At 37.5% G+C, this 22,768-nt stretch overlaps 1 protein-coding gene across 2 annotated transcripts in view; it reads left to right on the forward strand.

Annotated features, from left to right (window-relative positions):
- The window catches only part of SCFD2 (sec1 family domain containing 2), a 562,438-nt gene that overhangs the window by 252,679 nt on the left and 286,991 nt on the right, over positions 1–22,768 (forward strand). For both annotated transcript variants that reach the window (XM_033214691.1, XM_033214692.1), the window contains exon 5: positions 4,158–4,407. In XM_033214691.1, coding sequence (XP_033070582.1) covers positions 4,158–4,407 — 250 coding nt within the window. The remainder of the gene's footprint in view (positions 1–4,157; positions 4,408–22,768) is intronic.

Consider the following 22,768-nt stretch of genomic DNA (forward strand, 5'->3'; position numbering starts at 1 on the left):
GCGGATCACGAGGTCAGGAGATCGAGACTATCCTGGCTAACACGGTGAAACCCCGTCTCTACTAAAAAATACAAAAAATTAGCCGGGTGAGGTGGCGGGCGCCTGTAGTCCCAGCTACTCGAGAGACTGAGGCAGGAGAATGGCGTAAACCTGGGAGGCGGAGCTTGCAGTGAGCTGAGATCTGGCCACTGCACTCCAGCCTGGGCGACAGAGCGAGACTCCATCTCCAAAAAAAAAGTAATAATAATCATGTTGCTCTGAGGGGAGACCCAGAGGGCTCCTGTAGAATAGATGCTTTATGTATACACTTGGTTTCTAGAAATGGTACATAAAGCAATGAAAGAATCTGTTTATTGTCATCCAAGGAGTTAGTGATAGAGTAAACAGCAAAAATGAAAGCTGCAACCTTCATGACCTTCTTTTAACAGGCCAACCACAAGACTCTTTTAAATTACTTTTGGCAGCTTATAAAGCAAAGAAACACTTGAGGGTTCCTCTAGAGCAAGTTTGCCCAACCCACGATCCATGGGCTGCATGTGGCCCAGGATGGCTTTGAATGCAGCAGCCCAAAAGGAATTCATAAACTTTCTTAAAACATTATGAGATTGTTTTGCAATTTTTAAAAAACTCATCAGTTAGTGGTAGTATATTTTATGTGTGGCTCAAGACAGTTCTTCTTCTTCCAGTGTGGCCTAAGGAAGCCAAAAGGTTGGACACCCCTGCTCTAGAGAGTCCTGAAGCTATAGGGCAGCCGTAGGGTGTCTTCAAAACTTTCAGCCCCCTGATCCTTTGGAAGCATGTGTGTGTTCACACTTGGTAAATTGTGTCTTGTCACCATGTGACAGTAAAATCTCTGTTCTGTTCTTTTCCATTTTTACCTCATCCATTCCAAGGACTGAACATTTTATTTTTCTATGGTACATTGTGAACATCCAAGATTTTTAGTGGAAATAAATGGTAACAGCTGTTTTTTGTGTATGAAATATAATCATGAACCTTAACCTTGAGATGATCTATCCAAATTTTTCCAGGTGTGGAAATGGCTTGACTAGAAAAGCTCATTTTGGGTAATCATTTCAGCACAGAACAACATTGAGCTGTTTGCTATTAACTTTCTCTTCAAAAAGAGGAAGAGTTTCTACTGGTATTTCTTTATTCTAATATTTCCTTTTAACATGACTTTTTCTATGTAAACTGTATCCACAATAAAGCTTTTCTTCTTTGAGCATTAAAAAGAACTTTTTTTAGAGACAGGGTCTTGCTCTGTTGCGCAGGCTAGAGTGCACTGACACAATCATAGCTCACTGCAGCCCCAAACTGTGTGTGCATATTCATACACACAGACGCACATCCTAAGATGTGTTTCCTTTCCTGCTTTATTTTTCTTTATAGCACTTACCACTCTAATATACTACAGTAGTCCCTGCTTGCTTATCTGCATGGGATATGTTCCAAGACCCAAGACTGTCAGTAGATTCCTGAAACTATGCATAGTCCTGAATCCTGTATATACTGTGTTTTTTTCTATACATACCTGTGATAAAGTTTAATTTGTAAATTAGGCACAGTAAGAGATTAACAATAACTAATAAAAATTAGAACAGTTCTAATAATATACAATACTAAAAGTTATAGGAATGGGGTCTCTCTCTCTCTCTCTCTCTCTCAAAACATCTTATTGTATGTAATATTTTTGGACCACAGGTAAGTGAAACCATGGAAAGCAAAACCATAGATAAGGGTGGGCTGCCATTTATGCTTTACTTCTTTTGCTTTTTAATTGTTTTCTCTAACTACAATGTAAACTCTATGAAAGCAGGGAATTTGTTCTGTGCACTGCTGTATTCCTAGACTAGTGCCTACAACATAGTAGGTGCTCAATGAATGGTTAATGTAAGTTGCAAGTTGTGTTAATTTGGCCCCTGATTTGAATGTAAACACAAAGTGTAGAGTTTTATCTTATAGGATTATTTTATATTTTCTTTCTTTTTTTTTTTTTTTTTATTATACTTTAAGTTCTAGGGTACATGTGCATGACGTTTATATCATGTATAACTCCCCAATGCAATCCCTCCCTCCTCCCCCCTCCCCATGATAGGCCCCAGTGTGTGATGTTCCCCTTCCCGAGTCCAAGTGATCTCATTGTTCAGTTCCCACCTATGAGTGAGAACATGCGGTGTTTGGTTTTCTCTTCTTGTGATAGTTTGCTAAGAATGATGGATTCCAGCTGCATCCATGTCCCTACAAAGGACGCAAACTCATCCTTTTTGATGGCTGCATAGTATTCCATGGTGTATATGTGCCACATTTTCTTAATCCAGTCTGTCACAGATGGACATTTGGGTTGATTCCAAGTCTTTGCTATTGTGAATAGTGCCGCAATAAACATACGTGTGCATGTGTCTTTGTAGTAGAGTAATTTATAATCCTTTGGGTATATACCCAGTAGTGGGATGGCTGGGTCATATGGTACATCTAGTTCTAGATCCTTGAGGAATCGCCATACTGTTTTCCATAATGGTTGAACTAGTTTACAATCCCACCAACAGTGTAAAAGTGTTCCTATTTCTCCACATCCTCTCCAACACCTGTTGTTTCCTGACTTCTTAATGATTGCCATTCTAACTGGTGTGAGATGGTATCTCATTGTGGTTTTGATTTGCATTTCTCTGATGGCGAGTGATGATGAGCATTTTTTCATGTGTCTGTTGGCTGTATGGATGTCTTCTTTTGAGAAATGTCTGTTCATATCCTTTGCCCACTTTTTGATGGGGTTGTTTGTTTTTTTCTTGTATATTTGTTTGAGTTCTTTGTAGATTCTGGATATTAGCCCTTTGTCAGATGAGTAGGTTGCAAAAATTTTCTCCCATTCTGTAGGTTGCCTGTTCACTCTGATGGTAGTTTCTTTTGCTGTGCAAAAGCTCTTTAGTTTAATTAGATCCCATGTGTCAATTTTTGCTTTTGCTGCCGTTGCTTTTGGTGTTTTAGACATGAAGTCCTTGCCCATGCCTATGTCCTGAATGGTACTACCTAGATTTTCTTCTAGGGTTTTTATGGTATTAGGTCTAACATTTAAGTCTCTGATCCATCTTGAATTAATTTTCGTATAAGGGGTAAGGAAAGGATCCAGTTTCAGCTTTCTACTTATGGCTAGCCAATTTTCCCAGCACCATTTATTAAATAGGGAATCCTTTGGCTACAGTAACCAAAACAGCATGGTACTGGTACCACAACAGAGATATAGACCAGTGGAACAGAACAGAGTCCTCAGAAATAATACCACACATCTACAGCCATCTGATCTTTGACAAACCTGACAAAAACAAGGATTATTTTATATTTTAAGAGGAATTAAATCATATTATTTAAGATGAAGATTTCTGTATTGACCAAAATCTCAGAATTTATGATAGAAATATGTACAGTTTCTGTACATATTACAGTTTCTCCAGTAATACAGTGCTATTATCACATTCAAAGAATTTTGAAATCCTCTGCTAAATATCGCTCAAGAAGTTGGGGAAGAGCTAAAGGCATTTTTTAAAATTTAATGCGAGTTATCTACTGACTCACTCAAAGAAATTTTGAACCCTAAGTGACATTACCCTGTTTGATTCCATATTTTATTCATCAGATTTAGCAGAAAGTGACTTTTTGTTGTTTTAAAAAGTATTCTGGCTAATATTTGCTGATATAGAGACTATTATAAAGAATATGCTGGAAAATCCGAGGTGATTCCTTTGAAGCAGTGTCAGCATTCATTTGGATATATAGATGTTGCCATGTTTTTTTTTTTGTTAAGTAATATTATCTTACAAATATACCACATCTCTTTAAAAAAATTTCAAGTATCTGAAGTACTTACTTTTTTTTTCTTTAAAATTAATGGACTCCTATTTGTTTAAGCAATATTAAGATGATATAATGGAACCTACAACTTGACAAGGCATTTTATAAATTAGGACTTTCAAAACAAAAACTCTAATGCCAAATTTCTTGTAGTATTCTCTTCAGGACAAGAAACACACAAATAAAAAGCAATGCAGCCAGTAAATATCACATACAGACTTGTTTGAAAGCTATCATTAGACTAATGTAGTCCATAAATTATATCTTTGTACAAGATTGACATATTTTCATGTCCTTTTTTATTTTAGAGTATTGGGGAGTCAGCAATGTCCGTTGTGTTAAATCAGCTGTTGCCCATGATTAAGCCTGTAACCCAGAGAACCAATGAGGACTACAGCCCTGAGGAACTGCTGATCCTTCTCATATATATTTATTCTGTCACTGGAGAGCTCACAGTAGACAAAGACCTGGGTGAAGCAGAAGAAAAAGTCAAGAAAGCATTGGCTCAGGTCTTCTGTGAGGAATCTGAATTGTCACCTTTGCTGCAAAAAATTACAGGTGAGTGTCTAACAAAGATATGGGACATAAACATCACTAATACACAAAACAGGTTTCAAAATAAATACTGTTTTGGGAAGAGGAGGTAACTGTCTTCACTGGAGTTGTTTGGAATTTCATGAGGCCTGATGAATGCTAGCCAGCCTATAGCAACAGTCCCCAACATTTTTGGCACCAAGGGCAGCCATCAGGGGACAGGGATGGAGGTGCGTGGTTTCACGATGAAACTATTCCACCTCACAACATCGGGCATTAGTTGGAGTCTCATAAGGAGCATGCAACCTAGATCCCTCACATGTGCAGTTCACAGTAGGGTTCATACTCCTATGAGAATCGAATGCTGCTACTGATCTGACAGAAGGCAGAGCTCAGACAGTAATACTGGCTTGCCCACTGCACACCTCCTGCTGTGCCCGATTCCTAACAGGCCACGGACGGGTACCTGTCTGCAGCCCGGGGTTGGGGACCCCTGGCCTATAGGGTTAGAGGTTTCCACTGCAGTATTTTTCCGCAATGGCATGGTAGTGACATGGCCTCCCTTCTAATTGCTTTTCAGAATTAATATTCCTTAGAGCCAAGACCTTGTTAAAATAGCAAAATACAGAGCGTATAATCTGTAAAGAAAAATAAAATGTAGTACATCCTATTCAAAGAGTTTTTATTGATATATTCTCTGTGAGATTGTCATTTCAAACTTTAAAAATGGTTTATTTGAGATGTTACACAATATTATAGGATTGGAAATGGCCATTTTCAGTATTGTTTTTTATATGTATGTATTATATACATATTCCAATTTCTAATTTATATATACCTGTGTATATATATACATATAAGTCCAATATATATATGTGTGTATATATAATATATGTAAGTCCAAGTATATATATATACTTATATACACACACATATATATACACACATATATTACGTGTGTGTGTGTTTTTAAAATTAAATAGAGATGGGGTCTCACTATGTTGCCCAGGCTTGTCTCAAACTCCTGGGCTCAAGCGATCCTCTCTCCTTGGCCTCTCAAAGTGCTGAGATTACGACTGTGAACCACCATGCCCAGCCTTATATTTTAACTTTTCTTATTTTATTTTGAATTGAATTAATTAGTATTATCTAGAATAATACCTAAACATCCCAGTAAAATAGGTTCTGCTAATTTTAGGGAAATGTGATTAAACTTCATAAAATCTAACTACCTTCACTTCCAATAATAACTACAATATAACTCATGAAGGCATTCGTGTTATTTTGTATCAAATTCAATATTATTATTTATATTTTGTGTAAAGCTAATTTCCATGAGTATGGATTGAGTCTGTGTCTATCTGAAAGTAAGAAGTTATTAAAAGTTCTATATGAAATGTGAGTACTTTAAAAATGTACCAAATTTCGATTCATTTGCTGGTATGTGTGTGTGTGCATGTGTGGGTGTGTTTAGGTGTATGAAGACTTCTTCATTCAGGAAGTTGCGGTGGAGGCAGCTTGTATATTCTCCATCTTTTCATCTTGTCCTCTGTTGGGCCTCTCTGGGAGGAGTGTCCAGACTTCTCGGGAGCAGGATGTGCAGCTGTGAGCATTAGTCTCCCGTGCATGTGAACTTTGCTTTGTGCCCACTGCTGACCTTTCTTATGATTGGTTATAGAAAATGAAACCCTGTCAAGATGGAAATTGAATGAAGTTTCCACAGAAACGAAATGTTTTCTTGCTTAGTATAAAACCTGTTTGCCAACTTAAAATCCATTTAAGAAAAACTTAATGCCGTTTCATTAAGCATAACACTATATGTGATTGCATGTGTTTGTTTGGCCATAAATAAATTTCAACTTAGAAAGTTTTAATATGATTTATACAGTGCTTGGAAGCATGCTGGGATTCAAAATAAATTTGAATACTAGGAGAATTTAATTAAAATTATTCCTAAGAAGCATAATTTCGGAAACAGGTTAACGAGATGACATGTTTTAACCAAGGTTATTTGGATTGCTTTTTCTAACATTTGTATGTTGCTATGGTACTTTTGGAACTGAAATCATGCTGTAAGAGTATTCATTTGATATTCACTCAAGGTGTTCATTGGCCCAGCACTTCATTTTTTAATTAGTTTCTCTATTTATGGTTGCTTAGGATATGCCTGTTCTTGCTTTTAAAATACTTCTGTGCATTCATACTAATATTAGGAAAATTTGTAAACTCATATTAAAGATTAAAAAATAAGAGTTTGTGGAAATTTTAGCATATTTTTAAATTTTAGAGACATAATACTAAGTACACATTGTTGCTTAGATTAACTTTGGATATACACTTTAAACAGGGTAAAGAAGATGTTACTTAAATTTGACATATTCAAACTTACCACTGGAACACACACACACACATTTTTTCAGCCTTTGTGAAGACCAATAGGACTTTATTTCTTGGCCATTATAGACATATCTCTTGCTAAGTATGTCAAGAAATCAAAAATGTGTCCGGAGCCATGAGGCCCGGAGTTAGCCGACCTCTGTTGCTTGATCCCCGCAAAGCGGAGACAAAATGGCACATTTCCGGGTTCCTCATTACAAACCTTTCCCGCGCGCGCCTAAACTGTTCCCGCGCGCGCCAACCTTTCCCGCGGGCGCGCAAACATTTTCCCACCCTGGAAGATATGCAGCCTAGGGCGCAGGCGCGATCCCGCGCCCGGGAAAAGTACAAACCCACGGCGCATGCGCGATTGTAATTTGAGAAGACCCGCCGCCCCCCACCCCCTCACCGCCCTGGCCCAACCTCTTCCCCTGCCAGCCTATATAAGGCATGACCCTACATTCAATAAACGAGACTTGATCAGGCTATTTGTCTTGTCTCCATTTCTCGTGTTTTTTTTTTTTTTTTTTTTTTTTTTTTGAGATGGAGTCTCGCTCTGTGACCCAAGCTGGAGTGCAGTGGCCAGATCTCAGCTCACTGCAAGCTCCGCCTCCCGGGTTCACGCCATTCTCCTGCCTCAGCCTCCCGAGTAGCTGGGACTACAGGCGCCCGCCACCTCGCCCGGCTAGTTTTTTGTATTTTTTATAGAGACGGGGTTTCACAGTGTTAGCCAGGATAGTCTCGATCTCCTGACCTTGTGATCCGCCCGCCTCGGCCTCCCAAAGTGCTGGGATTACAGGCTTGAGCCACCGCGCCCGGCCCATTTCTCGTGTTTTCTTGTCTCCTCCATTCCCACTCCCCCTTCCAGGGCCCGTTCGACTGTCCTGCGGGTCGGGACAAAAATGTACTAAAAAGAAGGGTTTATGTTTTCAGTTAGCTGCTGAAATGATTATTGATTTACATCTCAGGATAAAAACTAATAGCATAGTGTTGGGGCAGTGGTGACTCTGACTCGGTCTTGTAGAATAGGAAAGGATATTCCAGTACATATTGAAAGAACTAAATTGCCTTCCAAATGTGCTTTGTGTGTGGTGGAACTAGGTTAACCTGGCTTTTATAGTGAACTTGCCTACAGTTTGCTGTTGGCAAGTTGGCATAAGGTTTGCACTCATGTTATTCTGATGTATAGTTTTGGTTTTCTTGTTACTGAGTGTCTAAATTTATTTTTTGCCTCATGCACATTTTGTGGTTGATGAAAATTTGGTTAAAATGAATTATTGAAAATAAGGAATCGATTAACAATCGAATGACAGTTCTACTTTTTATACAGTGCTTTAGTTTTACAGATTTGGATAATCCTAAAAGACACATTTCTGAACACCAGTTTGAAGTGTTGATATCTGAAAGATCAAAATCCCTAAAGCCTAAGTTCCTAACATCTAAAATCCTGAAAATCACAAACACAGGATAGTTGAATCATGTTTGGTGGAACTATTATCTTGTTATTGTCTTTATTTGGAAATTAAGTATGGTTTAAGAAGATGTGCATGGTTGCCAAGTTGACACGGGTTGGACTTGTGGACTTAATTTTACTTGTCAACTTGACTGTATTAAAGAATACCTAGACATCTGGTAAGACATTATTTTGGGTGTGTCTGTGAAGGTGTTTGCAGAGGAAATTAGTGTGTGAGCCCGAGTGGATTAGGTGAAGAGCTGCCCCTCAGTGTTGGTGGGCACCATCCAAACAGCTGGGGCCGGGATAGAACTATAATAATACAGAAAGCAAATTGGTCTCTCTCTGAGAGCTAGGACATATTTTTTCTTTTGCTGCCTTAGACATCAGAACTCCAGGCTTGCTGGACTTCAGACTGCAGAACTTACATCATTGATCCCCAGAATACTGAGGCTTCTTCAGCCTGAGCCATGTTACCAACATCCAGTATAAATTGGAGATATAAAATGTGTAGAGACTTTCAAAGAGTTCTAACTCATTTAATGTTTGTTTTTTTTTTTCACATTTGACTCCACAGAACTACATTATCACAACATTGACTTTGTGTGTAAGCACTGTGCATGTATATAAAAACATCGAAACTTCTTCAATAAATGAGGAGGTGTCCTTTTCATACATCTGCACTTGTGAAAGACAAATTTTCTCGAAATCTTGGCTCTTGTGGGTGGTGACTTTTTGTTTTTTTTTTTTTTCCTGTCTGAGCCATCATGGTTTTTGATCGATCTTGTCAAAAGACATAGGTTGTTTATCATGATAATTCAGATGATTGCAGTTATATAAAGCTGGGTGCATGCAATTACCAATTAGAGAGATATATATTTATACATTTCCCTTTTTGACCCTATTTCTCTATAAATATAGTTCCTCTCATCTTAACTGTTATACCCTTCTGACTGTTATTATTATACCTGAGTGTTTATGCTTGCAAAAATAGATATTATTGTTGGCTGTTTTATTGTGTAAAGTGGCTTTTGGAGTGTTCTGTCATGTTGTTTATCAAATAAATCACCTTTTAAAAATGTAAATATCTTTAAAGATTAAAAACTTTTTTTTTCCGGAATTATACTTTAGGATTGCAATGTTTAGGATTTTAGCTTTAGAGGTTCTGATCTTTTAGGATTTCAACATTAAGTATTAGGGAGCTCAGGATTGCATCTTTTGGGTGTATGATTATCTACCCTGCATTACCATCTTAACTGTTCATAGGATCAAGAAAGTAACCATTTTTGTATACTAAAAATTTAAGTGTGCTAACGTCACCCAACTGATAAACAGTAGAGCCTGGAATTGAGCCCAGGTATTCTGGATCTGTAGCCCATGTCTTTAAACATGATATTCTAAACCTGCCACAAGCTCACCTCTGGTTACCATTTCATGTATTATATTCTGTAACTCATGTTTGCTTACATATATCATTTTATACCATGCACGCTCAACCATCCCATTATGTTCTTGTTTTCTGAACAGAGAATTAATATTCTGGTTAATACGTTAGATATTGCCTATGCCTTTTAATCTGTCTATATTAGCTACTTATAGATCTTGCTATACCTCCCTATTTTTATGAATGTATCCTCTTTGTTTCTGCGTTGTTATAAAGAAATTAAAGTATTACTTCTAGCCTTTGAAATCTGTTGGTTGCCCAGCTTTCTAAAACATGGCTAAGAAACTTAAATTTTGTTTATTTCAATAATATCTCTTGACAGTGATTGCCCTGTGGATTAAAATTTATGTTTTCTTTTATCTGTTAAATATGTAGTTTACTTTTGACAGTTTCTTTCGTTTCTCTATATTCTTCCCTTGTATGGAAAGGCAATAAAAAATCTGACAAAACTAAGCAAAACAAAACAAAAATTTAAGCATACTCGATGGTAGCATACTATTTTACTTTTATTCTGTTCACTTTTTAATAGATACTTTTGGGGAGGTTTCTAGAGTGATGGGCAAAAATTCACTTTTCTACTCACACAAAATAACAAGGGTTGGCTCTCTGCTTTTCGAGGGTAGGAAACTGTAAAAAGAAAGTTGGTACAGCCGAGTATGTTGATTAGTGTTATGCTTTCTCAGTCCTGCTAAGTTCAAGGAGAGTATCAGTTTCCACATACGTTAGTGTTTGCATGGCAGTCACAAGAGAAAACAAAGAAAACTGTTTGAATTTTCTTCACAGAACGAAATTAAAACACTATTTTTAAAGATCTGTGTAAACGTGGAATGTCATCATATGAGAGGTATATCAAAAAAAGTAGTGTTTTGATGTAGAATTCTTGATTTGAAAGTCTGGGCTCTGCTGTTTTTCAGCAGTGAGTGTTAGTGGGCAAATCATCCATTCTTGAACCTTGATATAAACATAACTGCCCTATTGACCATTCTTGATTTTGCTGAGAATAAAATGATGTTATGTGTGTTAACTAATGTTTGGTCCATCTAGTATTATAAATAGGCTATTTTTCTACCACCACCATTATGATTTTGATAGCATCTAGCTGTCATATAGGGTAGTGCTTCCCCAGCCTTTTCTCATCATGTGCACATAGACAATGAGAATGTTTGCATAATAGATTGAGGTAAGTGGACGAGACTCTTGTGATCAAAGGCAACCAGCCCTGGGGGCTCTGGCCAGTCTAGGTCCTACCTAGTTGACCTGTGGACTGAGGTGAAGCAGCAGCTTGGCACACCTCTGACCTATTAGTAGCAAACCAGTGCTTTAGGGTATATTGATCAGAAGGCTCTGAATCAGGAGACAAAGGAAAACAAGACTTTAATGTTATTTTTTGACACAAAAAACTACTTTGGAAAAATTTGTTTTTCTAAACATGTTTTGTTATTACTCATTGATTTACTCACATTATTACTCATTGATTTTCACTGTATTTCTGTAGTATCTTTAAAGTCCAGGTCAACAAGGGCTAGATCTGTTTAGGCTTAGTGTAAAGCTAGAGAATGAATAACTCAAAGTATCTAAAAATGCAGTGATTCATGACAGAGGCATGATAATACCCTAATAACTGTAATTTACATTTATCAAAATCTTATTTTACTGTTGATAATTTGATTTGATTATCAATTACTATACCTTTATATGCATTAGGATACCCAGTTGTATGCAATGAAAACTTTACCATATTAGCATAACAACTGGGGTTTATTTTTCTAAGCAAGAAGTCCAGGCAGAATTCATGCTCTTTCTGACTTCCTTCTTCACTGTCCTAGGTGTGGTTTTTATCATCATGGTCATGAGCTGGGCACTTCTCCTCCTGGGAGAAGTGTCCATGCTTTGGGCAAGAAGTGAGGAAGGATGAAGGTAAAAGGCATATACTAGCCAAATCTGTCCTTTTTTATTAGGAAAGCAATAGCTTTCTTGAAAGCCCCACTCAGAAGACTTGCATCCTTGGCTAGATCTGGGTTTCATGGCAACCTCTGACTGCAAGATAATATGGTGAGTGCATATTTTAACTGGGTGTATATTTGTCATAAACAAAGTAAGGATTCTGTTAGAAGATAGAAGGTGAGAATGTACATTAGGTAGGAAACTTGTATTTGCTACAATTACAGACTTCTCCGACAGAGGAAATTCTAAGGCAAGATACTGTGAGTTGGAGTGATGTCCAGTGTTTTAATATTGCGGTTATAATATGAAAATTTTTTACAGTATAGGCTGAAATAATCATCTATTGTGTGCTGTATCACTGGACTTATATCATAAATATTCTCAGATTATCAATATTTATTGACCACATTTATGTACCTAGCATTAGTCTAAGCTCTCTCAGCATCGAAACCCTGGGCAGTGGTAATAGAACACACAGGATTTGGAGTCAACTGGATCTGGGTTCTGGTTTTGACTCTGACTCTTAGTAGTTGTGTGCTCATTTCCATAAACTTGCATTCTAATAATGTAGCCCAAATATCTGAATTCAAGTGAAATGTATCTGTAATACGAACTTCTCTTTGGGAGAATTTATTTGCAGATATACTACTAGTTTTTCAAACATGGTTTGGTACAGAAAATATGGTATTGTGTCTAAATCTGGAAATGGTAGAGTTAGTTTTCATTGTGTTTTCAGGTTTTCCATGGCAATTCTTTCCTTTAATCCATCAAAGTATACTTTTTGGGAGTTTTGTAGATATCTGGGTTTTTATGGTAGGTAAAAGGAGTCATAAGGCACAATATCATTGTGTTTTATTGATGGAAATGTTCTCAACAATTATCTAGTCTATTCACTTTGTTCATGAGGACATCAAAGTTAATTGAGGTCACAAAAGGTTATTTGACTTGCCTCGTATCACCAATCATAGCCTGTTCAGTGAGGGGATAGGACTAAGGTTTGTGTCTTCCAATTCCCAGTCCAGAATTCCTTTTACTAGACCAGTGATTCCCAACCTTTGGCTCACAGATCCCTGGGAAAACATAAGACTTAGTGCAAAGGGTCACTGCTTCATGTGTGCTTTATGTATCATCCATGAACTAGATATTACTCTTCACATATAAATATACAAAAATTTGTAGATACAGTTGTGATTTATAAAAGATAAATTTATTTAAAAATAGTGCTGAAGTTGCATAATTTTTTCCCATTTTTCAATTAACAGATATCAAAAGCATAATTATATTGTGTCTTCATACTTTAAAAATGGTTGAAACCATGGCTTAGCACAGGAATTTCAAACTCAGAGGCTAGCAAGAAATATAAATAACTAAAGTAGGTTAGGTTTTGGGAACAACAACAGTGAAAATGCAATGATAAATGACAGGGATGTATAGTCTTACTAAAATGGGCAATAGGGAGTGGTGGAGACTGTGTCAAACTAGAGATCCTCTTTTTTTTTTTTTCTTTTTTTTTTTTTTTGAGACAGAGTCTTGCTCTGTTGCCAGGCTGAAGTGCAGTGGCACGATCTCGGCTCACTGCAACCTCTGCCTCCCGGGTTCCAGTGATTCTCCTGCCTCAGCCTCTCAAGTAGCTGAGACTACAGGCATGCACCACCTTGCTCAGCTAATTTTTTGGATTTTTAGTAGAGATGGGGTTTCACCATGTTGGCCAGGATGGTCTCGATCTCGACCTTGTGATCCACCCGCCTTGGCCTCCCAAAGTGCTGGGATTATAGGTGTGAGCCACCACGCCTGGCCTGAGATCCTCTTATTTTTGCCAGGGAAGCATGAGTCTGATATTTCCAATCTCTCAAGAAACCAGGAATCTGGATTTTTTAAAAATTGAGATCACCAAAGTTTAAGACAGTGGTTTATTTTCAAAACATTACATGAGTCAAAGAAATCTTACTGGTGGACAGAATTCAGCTTGTGGACTTAACAATTTCCAGTCTTTATTCTAGAGCCCTGGCCTTAGGCATTGATTACAGAAGAATGCTTTTGAATCTCTAACTCTAGAAATTATTAGAAATCTAAAAGATCTCCAGATGGATAAAATGATGTGCTGCACTTTTATCAGAAAGCAAGGGAAAGTACCCTATGATCTCCTTTTTTGATTACTTTTAACTAAAACAAAAGAGTTACATTTGTTTATATTTTAATCTGGCTTAAGTTTACTAGTGATATAGAATAGATTTTTCTTTCAAATACATTCTATAAAGTTACCATTTAAGTGGAAGTAGGCTTCTCATAGAACTCTGTCTGTTGAACAGAAAAGGCTGATGGGCAGTTTTCGGTTAAATACAAGGCAGACATCTCTGGAAACTAAAGCCAGCCAGGAAGTCTGATTCACTCCATGAGATGAGCTTCCCAGCTTGAGGAACTGACGCTGGGACTTTTGCACTGGTAGGAATTGCACTAATTGAGTTCTTGGACTTTAAGAAACTAGAATGTGAAAAGTAAGTTTTATGGAAAGCTGCGAGGCTCTCCTCATGTTCTGTCAAGATAGTATTTTTTCTAGCTACACCTATATCTGTGCTTCCTTTGCTATTTAATTCCCAAAACTTTGACATAAAATAATGGTATAGAGATTTCTGTTATTCGAATGGGAATAATCAAAAACTTCACATTGCTTTATATAAAATGTATAAATTACCTTTGTAACGAACCACACTTTTTAAAAATTATCTTCAGCTTTTTAAAAGTTTTGATTTTAGGTCTTTCCTAAATTTTTTCTTCTCTGTTTTTCTCACCTGTTCATTACCTTGTTTAAAATCAACCATGTTTAAAATCAACCATGTTAAATGAGGACAGACAGGTCTGGTTTAAAAAGCTCTGTTATTTTTTAAAATTTTATTTTATTGTGATAAGAACACTTAACATGAGAACTACCCTCTTAATAAGTTTTGAAGTGTACAATACAGTATCGTTAACCATAGGTACCATGTTGCACAGCAGAATAAGTAGAATAAGTTCTACTCTTTCACCTTGCATAACTGAAAATTTATGCCCATTGATTAGCAAGCAACTCCCCAGTTCACCTTACCCCAGCCCTGGGTAACCATCATTTCACTCTTTGATTCTATGAATTTGCCTATACCTCATATAAATGGAATCACACAGTATGTGCCTGTGACTGGCTTATTTCACTTAGTGTAATGTCCTCAAGCTTCATCCGTGTTGTCACATATTACAGAATTTTCTTCTTTTTTAAAGTTGAATAATAGTCCATTGTTTCAAAGAGATATTAGCATTCTGGTATTCCCTGAAGCACACTATTCATAATAGTCAAACTATGGAAACAACCTAAATGTTCATTCACAGACAAATGGAAAGCAGTGTTCTTAAAGACACTGGGAAGGTAGGCATAGTATAGTGAGCTCTCAATTGGGGTTCTCTTACATTCCCCACCAGAAATCTAACAGAGCAGAGTCTTATCAACTGTGAATGAGGAAGGAATTGAGGATTTGTTTTTCCTTGGGTTGTGGAAGGCAGCTCATGGTACTGCCTTCAGCTCTAGTTTCCAAAGGAAAGCATGTATGTATTCTTATCCATAGTAAAACAAGGTCACATTCTACAACCAGTAGTAAAAATCTATTTGCAATGATTTGTTTATGTTATCTCTCTTCGTTGGAAAAGTCCGAGTCTAATGTAGACCATATAAAATTATTATTGTTCCTCATGGCTACCACTTAATTATAAAAGCTTGCATCTCCATTAGCACAAGGCATGGAACTTTTGTTTATTATGTTTGAGAAGTTGTCTTTCAAACAAAGCACTTTTCATACTTAGCCAAGTAATTTTCTCCAACCTTGTAGAAAGTGAGTCTTCTTTATAACATATGAAGTACTTCCCAAAAGATAACTTTTTGTTTTGTTTTGTTTTGCTTTTGAGACAAAGTCTCGCACTGTCGCCCAGGCTGGAGTGCAGTGGCGCGATCTGGGCTCACTGCAAGCTCCACCTCCTGGGTTCACGCCATTCTCCTGCCTCAGCCTCCCGCATAGCTGGGACTACAGGTACCCGCCACCATGCCTGGCTAATTTCTTGTATTTTCAGTAGAGACGGGGTTCACCATGTTAGCCAGGATGGTCTCGATCTCCTGACCTCATGATCCACCCGCCTCGGCCTCCCAAAGTGCTGGGATTACAGACATGAGCCACTGTGTCCGGCCTCCAACAGAGAATTGCAAAAGACAAGGAGCTAATAACAATTTTTCTTCTTATGCTTCCCTTACTATCACCTCTGCATTCTTCTCTCATCCCACAGTTTTTCCTCAGTAATTCATCAAATTTCAGGATATGTATAGCTGCATATTTCTGCTCCCCAGGACACTATTCCAATTGAAAGACAGTTTTGAGGATTTCAAAAATCTTTTCCTTGAAGAATTGTCCCTTAAACCTTGAGCATACCTCCTGGCTTGGTGATGACAAGGATGTTGCTATGGTAACTAGAAGAATGATTCTACACGTCCATCACCACCTTTCATGTCACCCACACTTGAATGAAAACTTTAGCTCATTACAGTAAGTGAAAGTGTATAAAACAATGACTGTCAAATTCACACACTCAACTAAAGGAAAACCTCAGGAGTAGGGGGAACACTCATTTCAGAAAGGATTTTACCTAATCTCTTGTTTATAATTTAAATATTCTCATTTATTGTGTCATGCCAGTATTAGACTTTTCCATTACAAAATATGCTTTCATTTCTAGTGTTTCAGATTTGTTATTTCAAGGCTGCCAAAACAAAACAAAACAAAACAAAACAAAAAACAGCTTTAAATATTTGTTTTCTATTGTGGTTTCCAAGGTTGTTTGGTATAATAGGATCTATTTTTTCTCTTAATTTCTAAAATTTCTGCTGGAAACTCTGATGAAAAACGTATGTCTGCCAAAATCACTCCCAGGAGAAATGTTGGAACCGTTACATTTAGTTTTACTATCCAACATATTAAAATAGTTACTCATAGCACATATTACTAGACACTATGTCAGTGAAGTTCAAGATGTTTAATACATGTTTAAAATATATCACAAGCTATGTAGATAGATATTTAGAGCTTCCTATTGAGGTAGCTAACTAGTTAAGTAATTTTGCTAACATATTAAAGGATCACTACAAATTACTTTCTCAAGTACTTAATTTTTCCATGCCACACCATAAAAATGATTATTCTTATCTGAGACACTGGAATGAATCTTCTTGTACTAATATTTATTTGTGTACAAATGCATGACACATACTGTCCATGTCACCAATTTTTATGACAATGCTGGCAGTAATAATTGTGTTTGTAATTATACAATGAATTGTGTAAGAGATTAGCTATTACTGATTCTTGTTAACTCTACATTAGAGAGAAGAGATGGAATACATGGAACACAAGAGTAGTTTTCTTGAACACAAAGCTATGGATCAAATTGGAGAGATGATGTGATGTGGTTGAAAAGAGCACAGTGGGGAGGAGGCTGAATTTTCACTCCTAATTATGCCCATAGTTGTATAACCTGCAAGTCACTTAGCTTGCTCCAGACTCAGTGTACTCATCATAAAATGAGAATCTTGTTTTAGGCAAATCTAAGATATCTTCTTTCTCTGCCATTCTATGGTTCTAGCTTCATATACTTTTTATTTTTATCTGAATCAATATACTCCCTCATCCACTTCCAAATTAGCTCTTCCTCAGTACTATCTGTCTTTTTCAGGGTCACACCATCATCTCAAGAGGGAAGCAATGGAGTCATTGACTCACCTTCACCCCCATGGTAGGCAGCACCTCCCTGCAACCCATTTCTGTTTCCTTTGATATGCTGTTTAGATCTCTCCAAAGATGCCTCTTTATTCCTGGACACCCATTGGCCCATGGCCTTCTGTCTGACATCTCTGACTCCTTGCATACCCAGCCATTCATCCTGCATACTGATCCCAGGGAACATTCTTAAATTTAATTTTATATTTTAATGTCTTTAAGCTTTTTTTAAATCTATTATTACAGTAATAAATTCTCATTGTAGAAAATTTGGAATCATAAAGAGCAAAGTAGAGTCCACATATAAATTTCATTTTGTTGATACTGCCTTTTTCCTTTTTTTCTGCTGAATCATTCATTTTATGCTTAATGATTTAAAATCAGAGCACTTGGATTATTACAATTATTAATTCTTAGTCATATATTTTGCTAATATGTTTTTTCTGGTTGGTGTTTGCCTTTTATATTTACGTTTAGATACAGATATTTGCCAGAGATAGTGCTATATTTAGGAGAGTTGGGGCAGGCGCCCAACAACATGATCAGTTTTCTCTGCATCTTCTAAGATGTTCTTCCTTTTAGTTATTGGCGTCATCCTTTCCTATCACAATTGCCTCTGTGTAACCCCTCATCACCCCCAGCCACTTTTGGTTTATGTCATTCTAGAATAGCAACCCATGAAAAAAGAGAGTTTCTTCTTCCAGAGGTTGTAGATCAGTCCCAGGATGGGGTACCCTTTGGCCAAACCAAAGTCATGTGGCCATAATTGTGTGTGTGTAGAGGGAGAGGGAGATGGGGGAAGGGATTTGAAGAAATGGTCAGTGGGGTAGCACTGCAATTGGCAGTCCCACAACTGCCACTTAGATTGAGAGTTGGAGTGATTCCACAAAGGAAGGGATACCAATATACAAAAACTAGATATGTCTACCATAAGAGCATTCGTTAAAGAACCAGGTTTATATCTCTGTATTTTAAAAATAGAGGTATCTTGTCTTCTCTCACAGTGAGTTTGATATTTTACTTATAAAGAGATGAAAATGTCACTGACATCTGAACAGTTGCTTCAAGATTTTTTGTATGCCTAACAATAATTGTATGGAATTTCCTCTAGTGTCTTAAAAACAGCCTCAGAGCAACTATTGACTAAAATAATTCTTAGAACTCTTAGCTGCTTTCACCATGTGATTGCCCTTCAAGTCTCAAATAATGGTAATTGTGCCTGTCATGTGTGGCTGTGTAATTATATACAATTCTTTAAATATAAGCTTTAGAAGGGCAGGGATTGTCATTTGAATGAAATTTACATCTCTCTTTATGTTTATAATTTCCTTTACAATGGGTTATTTATAATTGGATTTTTCCTTATTACAGAAGTCATACTTTTTTATTTTAGAATACTTGAAAGATCTTTTAGTTCTTTTTAAACATTTTTATAAATTTATGGGATACAAGTCTAATTTTGATACATGGATATATCATATAGTGGTGAAGTCAGGATTTCCAGCGTGATCTTTTGCTCTTTAATAAACACAGAATAAAATTTAAAATAATTTGTAAACTCACTACGCAGAGAAAACCAGTTAGTATTTTGATATGTATTTAGTGCAAAGTCTGTTGGTAAATAGAAAGCCTGATCCCGGCCGGGCGCGGTGGCTCAAGCCTGTAATCCCAGCACTTTGGGAGGCCGAGACGGGCGGATCACGAGGTCAGGAGATCGAGACCATCCTGGCTAACACAGTGAAACCCCGTCTCTACTAAAAATACAAAAACTAGCCGGGCGAGGTGGCGGGCGCCTGTAGTCCCAGCTACTTGGGAGGCTGAGGCAGGAGAATGGCGTAAACCCGGGAGGCGGAGCTTGCAGTGAGCTGAGATCCGGCCACTGCACTCCAGTCCGGGCGACAGAGCGAGACTCCGCCTCAAAAAAAAAAAAAAAAAGAAAGCCTGATCCCATATAGGCTCTCCAGGTGAAGGTATCAGGTAGGATTTTGTTTTGCATATGTTTTGCAGTTGGTGTATTAAGTTCATAGTGCCTAGAATAAAGAAGACATGGATATACTGTCAACATTAAGATATTAAAACTGGCCGGGCACGGTGGCTCAAGCCTGTAATCCCAGCACTTTGGGAGGCCGAGACGGGCGGATCACGAGGTCAGGAGATCGAGACCATCCTGGCTAACATGGTGAAACCCCGTCTCTACTAAAAATACAAAAACTAGCCGGGCGACATGGCGGGCGCCTGTAGTCCCAGCTGTTTGGGAGGCTGAGGCAGAGAATGGCGTAAACCCAGGAGGCGGAGCTTGCAGTGAGCTCAGACCCGGCCACTGCACTCCAGCCTGGGCGGCAGAGCGAGACTCCGTCTCAAAAAAAAAAAAAAAAAAAAAAAAAAAAAAGATATTAAAACTAACATTGGAAAGGAAGTTGTTGACAATGTTGGTGCTGAGTTTATGTCCCACATTCTAGGAGACATTATTGCATAAAAGTAAATTTATCCTTAATCAGAATGTAAAAAGGTTCCTCTAATTTCCAAATGAGGTTCATTAGGATCTTGAATGGGAGGAAAAACATTTAGTTACAACCATTTCAGCCTAAAATTGCAGCAGAAAAAATATTAAAAGAGATGCAACAGGCTCTAGGCTTTGACTTACATTATTTTACGATGTGAGAATGCAAGATTAACATTTTTAAAGCCAGAAGGAGAATGTATGCATGCAACCATGCTGATATTGATTCATATTTTAAAATTTAGTTTTAAGTGTAACCAAGAATGTAATTCCCATAGAAGCCCTACTTTTTCTGCCTTCATGTGTTGCCTGTTTATTCTGTCCTTAGCACCTGGACTGAATTGGTCCCAAATGGAGTGTTAATTTTCACTGAAGTGTTTGCAGAATGAAGCCCCTTTCTCTATTTTTTCTTTTCATTTTTTTTTTTTTCCTCCAAGATATACGCCTGAACTTTCCTGTCTGGCTCTTGAGTTGTTGCCAACCTGACAGAGAGCCAACTGGCAGAGGAAACTGATGTGGTGCAGTGTTCATTAGCAATTTACATTTCCCAACATGCAAAATGCTTTAGAGTTCTAATTTTTGAAACTTTTTTAAAGCCAAATTATACTGTAAAATAACTAAACTCTTTATTTCCTTATTTGTGTTGTGGTATATAAGAAAAACAGTTAAATCCGTACTGTTCTTCTCACATAGTGATGTATAATTTGGGGGTTCTTTTCCATACAAATCACTGCCTTGCAAAGAATTCAATCTTTGGCCAAGAAAGTGTTCTTCATAGTTAAAATGTGATTGTATACATGCTAACTGAGGATGCACAGCCTTTCTGTGAAATCACAGAAACAGTGCACCATGTAAACAATAACACTGTAGTTATAGGTCATAGTATTTTGGTCATCTCTTTCATAGATAAGAAGTGAAGCACATATTTTCATGTATTTTAAAAATGTAGGATGCTTTAAATTTTGTTTCAGAAACATATTTCAAGGCACCAGTTTATTTGGTAATTGTATCTCTATTTTTTTTTAAACTTTAATCTCTTGCTTACCATTCCCCTTCAACCTTCCTCCCCTCCTAACCTCACAGCTCTCCAACAGAAATCAGAAAACATGCACATATTATATCTTATAACTGGTCACGTTGGGAGTCTGCACATTATATTCTTGATTATTTCAAGTTGTTCTCCTTGGAAATGCAGAAGCCCAGACAAAATGACATCATTTGAGATGAGTACATGCCTTTTATTTTAGAAATGAACATTTAATGGCTTTTGACTTTGAGGTGATTATAGCATTTCAGAGCAGCAGCCCTTCCAGATATTAGAATGAAAGTGTTGAAGCTGTTATACATCAGATCAGCTATATACAGAATTTAGAACAGAACAAAAGCCATCAGTATATATTTGTTGGAATTTTTTGATGAAGTATGTGCAAATAAAAATCAAAATACCAAATTCTTAATTACTTCCTTATTGTTATTATCTTTACAGTTTTTTCTTGAGCCAATTTATGTCTAAATTTATTTTAATGTCAGATTCAACAAGTGAAAACAATTCTGGGAACATGCATATATTGGATTTTTTATCGGCTTTTTTTTTTTTTAGGACATGGCCCTTGTTCTACAATTTTATGGTGAAAAAAATCAGTGTTTTGCTTAAAATAACAGAATAGCAAAAATGCACATGATTGGGCTAAAAAAAAAAAAAAAAAAGAAAAATCTGGGTTATTACTCTCCAGGGTAGGGAGGAGCTAGAAATGGTTACCAAATAGTGTGCTACACCCACCATGTCCTCTCTGTCTGGACCAAAGTGACACACCCCTCCACACTGGATTTCTCAGAGCAGCAGAAGGTCCTTTTTCCATGGCCAGTTTCTTAGTTCGGAGGCCATTTTTTTCTTTCATTCCCACTGTCCCAGACAGAGGCCTTGCAGTTCCTTAAATATATTATACTGCCTGAGATACTACGTGCTTGCAAGAGCAGTTCTTTTCCAACTGATTCCCCAGCCCAGCCCAGCCCAGCTAACCGTTTCCGAGCTCAGCTCAGACAACTCCTGAGATCAACCTTCTCTGACCCTCCAGACCAGCTCAATGCCTCCCAACCCCATTGTGTGTTGTAAAGTGAACACAGTTTATTACATATTTGTGTGTTACTTTGATTAGTGTCTGCCTTCCCTCCAGGATGATAAACCCTGTGAGTTTTGCTCAACATTGTATCTCAAGCACCAGTTGTGCTTGGGGGCACATATAAGACTCTTAATAAATATTTATTGCATAAATGTAGGAATAAGAAAGAAGCTGATTGTGTTTCAGAGTTTCCTCTGATGCTATGCAACAGGGCAAATATGTTGCAAGTTTACCAGATGAACTTAGCTTTGGGGAATAGAAAGTTTGGTTGAAGAGGGAAATGGAACATCAAAAGAAACCATGAGTTTTGAATGAGAGTTTTTAAATCCCATTGTTTGAAATATTGTGAAGAAAATATTTCATGAAATGAAAACAAATCACGTCAGCTGTTAGTGGAACTGTTGCTTTGTGTTTTAATATTTTTACATGACCAGATTTTTAAATTCTGGAGTTTTTGGTTAAATTAGCTGTTTCTTTCTCTACTTCTTCAGATTGTTTTCTTCTTCATTGCTTTTCTCTTCTTTCCTTTTGTCCCCACATCTTGTTTTCCTGATCAGGTACTGAGCACTCCATTCAACCAATACATGGAATGCACAATGTTTTTTTTTTTTTGAGGCGGAGTCTCGCTCTGTCGCCCGGACTGGAGTGCAGTGGCCGGATCTCAGCTCACTGCAAGCTCCGCCTCCCGGGTTTACGCCATTCTCCTGCCTCAGCCTCCCGAGTAGCTGGGACTACAGGCGCCCGCCACCTCGCCCGGCTAGT

This window comes from Trachypithecus francoisi, unplaced genomic scaffold, assembly GCF_009764315.1.
Source record: "Trachypithecus francoisi isolate TF-2019V2 unplaced genomic scaffold, Tfra_2.0 Lachesis_group1, whole genome shotgun sequence".
Lineage (NCBI taxonomy): Eukaryota > Metazoa > Chordata > Mammalia > Primates > Cercopithecidae > Trachypithecus > Trachypithecus francoisi.